The sequence below is a fragment of the Candida orthopsilosis genome (assembly GCF_000315875.1).
Source record: "Candida orthopsilosis Co 90-125, chromosome 8 draft sequence".
Taxonomy (NCBI): domain Eukaryota; kingdom Fungi; phylum Ascomycota; class Pichiomycetes; order Serinales; family Debaryomycetaceae; genus Lodderomyces; species Lodderomyces orthopsilosis.
Window position 1 is genome coordinate 425,624 of NC_018302.1, and position 5,157 is coordinate 430,780.

Here is a 5,157-nt window from a genome sequence, read left to right on the forward strand (position 1 = left end):
GTTGATTAAGTTTCAATGCCTACACGACAAAAGAGTATTCAATGTTGATTGGTTGGCGATTGGAAGTCGGCTGACTTATATTGGGGCATAGAATAGAGAATATGCGGTAAGAGAGAGGGATGGAGGACTGATTATATGACTATATGAGAGAATCAAACTTTCCTGAGACTTACCCACAAAGCATGTTCGAGATAATCAACCTTTACTTTTTCTAGCTAATAATATATTCTTTTCTAGCTAACAATATATACTTTTCTTCTTGAATAAAGACACTTATGTCAATGGATAGCTAATTTACCAAACCAACTGAAATTACTCATCTCCCCAAGACATTTATAGACAATATAGCCATTTCTAAAGAAAGCCCTTACTCCATGTGCCTTTTAAAGAATGACATCACAGTACCAAGTTTAGAGGGAGGTGAAGATTCACTCCTTTGAGTTCCCAAACCTTCGTCTTTTTTTCCTTCTTCTGCTTCGAGAGGATTCATGTTTTCCTTGTTCTCTTCTCCATCTTTGCTCGATTCAACTACTTTAGCTTCTTCTTCTTCATAATTATTAAGAGCTCCACTATCCGGAATGTGCTCTGCAGCTTTTTTGCCCACAACTTCTTCTTTATGAGAATCGGGAGCCCTATTTTCTTTAGGTGGTTCTTCGAGGTGGAATAGATGCTTGATACTGGCCTTGACTTCCTTGAGTTTACGCATGGAACGCTTGGCGCGTTTTTTAGGACTGTCATGGTCACCACCTGGTACATCTGCTGCCCCACTAGAACCGGAACCTTTACCAGGTGAACCTTGTTTACCACCACCACCACCACCAGCACCAGCACCAGAATCATCATTGGAACTTCCTTCAGACTCCTTACTTTGGGCACCAAAACTCTGACCGGAGTGAGTCCTTTCAGCATTTTCTTTAAAAATTATTCTCTCAAGCTTCTCACGATCCAGTTTTGACATCTTAAAGTCGTCTTCTCTAAGTTTGGCTAAAGCCACAAGTAAACATCCTCCAACACCAAGCATTTCTTCTGCCCAATCTTCGACCTCAATCTTTACTGTATCATTGTTGATATCTTTTACAGTAATCTTAATAATCAGGTCCAATGATATGAGGAAACCTATCTTTGATGTCGCAAACCACATTTCTATAATAACCTGTTGCAAGATTGCTTTGTGCGATGCCTTCGTCGTGTCACAAATGTTGTTGAGGGTACACAGTTTGACTTCCGCAACCCATGTTAAATCAACCTCGGAATTCCCTTTATCTCCTGATTCCGCTTCCTTTCCTTTTGCCGGCTTTATTTGTACCTTCACAGTGTAATCAGGGCGATTCTTTTTCTTACCATCTCTCAAAAGACATTCTCTGTCGAATTCAATCTTGCACTCCACTTCAGACCCCCCTTGAGCATAAGCGAATCGTACAATGGGATATATGTACAATTCCGCCAATCTTGTTGCCCAAGGAGGTTCAATAAAATCAATAAATTGAGTGGGAGGTACTTTGAATTCTGGTAGTGTACACTGAGTGAACCCTTGTACCGGCATCAGCATCAAATCTTCCCTCTGAAAGTTACCAATGTTTGGGGTGACCGATATCTCAAAATCATTATACTTGTCCAAATCTAAACGTGCACTTAACTTGGTGCTTAAGGCACGTCTGATAAATTTGGGATAAAAAATAAAACTAAAGATACCGTGATCACGTTGTTCAATGAATCCGCGTACTCCTTTGCACCACGGTACTTGCATCTTGCGTAAAATTGCAAGTCACTGATAATCTTTTCTATCACAGTTATGGATTTATCTGATAAGTCGGCCTTTAATGGGGGTTTACCAATATCTATGAATCTGGCAACGTTGTTGGTAATGCTCAACACCTCCTGTTTTTCTGATTCTTCAAGCAGAAAAGATTCCCCGTATCGATCTATCATAAGCTCACGTAATTTGTCATCCTCTACTTGCCCTCTATTAGTCTTCTCTAAAAACGCTTCGAGCATATCTGAAATTTTCTTTGGTTTTGTCATAATGGAGTACTCTTCAAAAGTTGATATTTGCTCACCCACTTGAAGATGATCGAAAATTTTAAAACCTTGCAAGTCCCGCGGGTTTGAGATCAACATGATCGATTGCATATTGTGATTAGTAACAAAAGATGATGATATATCAACAATTTAACAACAAAGGAGACCAACAAAACAACAACTCACACACACACACAAAAAAAAAAAAAAGAAGCGACTGCTAGTTCTCTTTGTTGCCTTGTTCACAAAGTGCCATCAGCTACCAATAAGGACTAGTATAATAATTTGCGCAACCTTTCTCAACTCTATGTCGAAATACTGGAGGCCACGCGGATTTCATGTATATGGTGTATAATTCATCATTTGTATACCACTTTTTGAACTTCACCTCCACCACCTCTCCAGTGCCAGTAACAACAGTATGTTTAAATTTTGTCAAATCTTCATTGCTATGGAAATGATAGCCGATAGTACCATACGGGAGATTGGGACTCAAGACTTTCATATTGTGTGTGTGTAACATTGAACCATTTATCGGCTCCTCCATCCACCAGTTAATGCAACTACTGGGGTACCTGGGGGTCAAATCACATACGGCCCTAGCATCACACTCAGCATTGGCGTGGGTTGACACAATAAGGGATAATAGTTTACCATGGCTAAAATGTCTTAGATCCTGAACTGCAGAAGGTCTTTTACCGATTAACCTTAAACATAATTGTACCAAATGTGGAAAGTCTTTTTCTAAATCACCGTTGGAGAAAAACGTGTTCACGTCAATATCTCCTTTTAGTGACAACTCCCTAAGAGAGCTGGTATCAAAATAGTCAATCAATTTAAAATTCCCTGTCATATACATGAATTCATAGTAGATCTCGAGCACGGGAACTTTTATAGTACAAAGAAAAAGCTTATGGCGCCAATCAAGAACTAAGCGAAGTCCCATCTCTGTCAATTGCTTTACCCTATCAACGCTTTCCAAAACGACAGGTAAATCTCGGTAGGGAATGTGAAACAACTTGAAAGTATCTGAGTACTGTCGAAAATCAGGGGAAACAAGAACAGTAACATCATGGTAAAGATCAAGGGAGTTGTACACCTTATAATCTGCACTTTCACCAGGCTCTGGAGGTTTGTAGTTGAGAAGTGTTTCAAAATAGCGAATTGTTGTAAAATGCCTTAGAATGCAGTCAATCATTGTCACATTGTAAACATACAATTCAAAATGATAAATTTCTTGCGCCCTGTCCATTTTCGCTAAATATCTCTCAAGCGTATCGGATGATATTATTGTATACTTTTTGCTCTTGAGGTTGTTGAGACTTTTCGAAATGTGAAAAGTTTCATTCCAATCTTTTGGTTTCTTCAGCTCGTCGTATATTGGCCATGGTGAATAAACATATATGTTCCTGTACAATTTGGGTTTGGCAATGTAGTAAAATCTGGAATGTAGTGGAGCTAACGTTAACGTATAGTGTTGGTTGAGATGATGGAAAACTTCTTTCAATACCTCAACAGGTAAACTTGACAAGGAAATCATCGCGCTGCTTAAGCTCTTTGTTCAATAGGACAACATTCATGGAAACCGACCTATTATTTATAATTTTCGTATCTCTCCTATAGTTTCCTCATTTTCGAACTGGCTTATCGGCGCTAAATTGTTGATTGCAAAAGTGCATCTCATCATCGATGGTAGTGAGACTTGTGTAGCCGTTCTTGCATGTGATTAACCTAGTATACTATGCATCTCATGTGAAGTCATTAATCTGAATCAGCTTGGAAAATGTTTCTCATGTATGGGAAACTAAGGCAACATCGTTAAAACTTACATTTTTTGTTTTCTGGTTTCTCTTGTATAGCTCGTCACTTCAGTAGAAGCACAGAAAAAAATGTTTGTGTAATTTTTCCATTTGATGCCAACCAATGGGGTTATGCTAATACAGTCTTTTTATTTTTGTTTCATACTACAGCGACATAATTGTTCATACCACGTTATTACCCAAAAGAATTTCCATACCTCTGACCCGATTGAACTTGATCCTGTGGAATTAGGGTAATTATATTAAAAGTATGAAATAATATCAAACCAAATGTTTTTTGTCTGAGCTTAGTCCTTTTCTACTCGCCTCTCTTGGGGGGACTTTTGCAGTTATTTTCCCAAGCCAAAAGCTGTCCCCTTCCTATTCACAAGAGTCCATGCAGTTTAGAAAGATCTCTTCTCTAAACAGTATGGTACGAAGCTACTGGCATGTTTACAGAAACCTTGATAGCTTTCTAAGGCTATCTTTGCTGTTGCTTCTCTTACCCTTGGAGTTAATTGTTCTTTTCTAGATAAGTTTGACCGCTTAACTTTAGCCTTACATACTGACCAGAACTCTTCAATTGCATTTAGAGCCGGTGAATAAGCTGGCAAAAATACTAGTTCCATCCCACTCGGTGCTACGAGCAACTAGAGATCGTGACGTTTATGGATGGCTGTGTTGTCAAGTATCAAATACTTGATCTCTTTAAGTGTCTTTCTTGCTTCAATTTCTTTAAGCACAGATATCACGAATGCATACAAATGAGCGGCTGTAGTACCAACTCCTGTCTTTTTCTGAAACTGTGGTATTGGAATCAATCTTTCTCTTTTTGTTAGGGGCAGTTTCGGCCGGAAGTCGAACCTTCAGGTCAACGCATCCTTTGGAAGAGATGGCTCCTAAAAATGACACATTGAGGCATTTGGTGACAGGAACTTTAAGGACTGCCTTTTCACCTACTTTCGGCCATCCATATTCCCGTATCATACTGATGCTGAAGCCCGCCTCGTCAATGAAAACACAGTTCTTTTCAAAATCGATTGCATTTTTATGTTCGAGTGCCCACCGAATCTCTCCTGTTTTAATTCTGGCAGATCTCGTCTCGTGGCCCATTTAGAAAGTCTCTGAAGACTGAACTTGCATACCTTGGTGAGAAAGTCATAAATATTAGAAACACTTGCCTTCACACACTCGAATGTACTCCTTAGTTTATCCAACAAGAAGTCCAAGGTACCAGTCGGGTTTAAAATAACCAATTCTTTCAAAAAGACTTTGTGTTCTTCGGTGAGAAGAGGTTTACGACCACGCTTTTTAGGTTCGTCATAAATACCATTAATTT

At 39.1% G+C, this 5,157-nt stretch overlaps 2 protein-coding genes and 1 pseudogene across 2 annotated transcripts, besides 1 other annotated feature; all 3 read right to left on the reverse strand. All coding sequences in view use genetic code 12, as the record gives it.

Annotated features, from left to right (window-relative positions):
* Positions 1 to 367: 367 nt before the first annotated feature.
* On the reverse strand, positions 368 to 1,747 carry CORT_0H02030 (Grc3 protein; the record flags this gene model as incomplete). Its single annotated transcript, XM_003871391.1, has 1 exon — positions 368 to 1,747. The coding sequence occupies one exon, from the start codon at positions 1,745 to 1,747 to the stop codon at positions 368 to 370; it is 1,380 nt and encodes a 459-aa protein (XP_003871440.1).
* A 531-nt stretch (positions 1,748 to 2,278) lies between these two features.
* On the reverse strand, positions 2,279 to 3,559 carry CORT_0H02040 (Grc3 protein; the record flags this gene model as incomplete). The annotated part of the gene is made up of 1 exon (XM_003871392.1): positions 2,279 to 3,559. The coding sequence occupies one exon, from the start codon at positions 3,557 to 3,559 to the stop codon at positions 2,279 to 2,281; it is 1,281 nt and encodes a 426-aa protein (XP_003871441.1).
* A 663-nt stretch (positions 3,560 to 4,222) lies between these two features.
* The window catches only part of CORT_0H02050, a pseudogene marked incomplete at its 5' end in the record, with an annotated part of 939 nt that continues 4 nt past the window's right edge, over positions 4,223 to 5,157 (reverse strand).
* Positions 4,223 to 5,157: part of a sequence feature (incomplete, gene starts within a gap in the genome sequence) that runs on past the window's edge.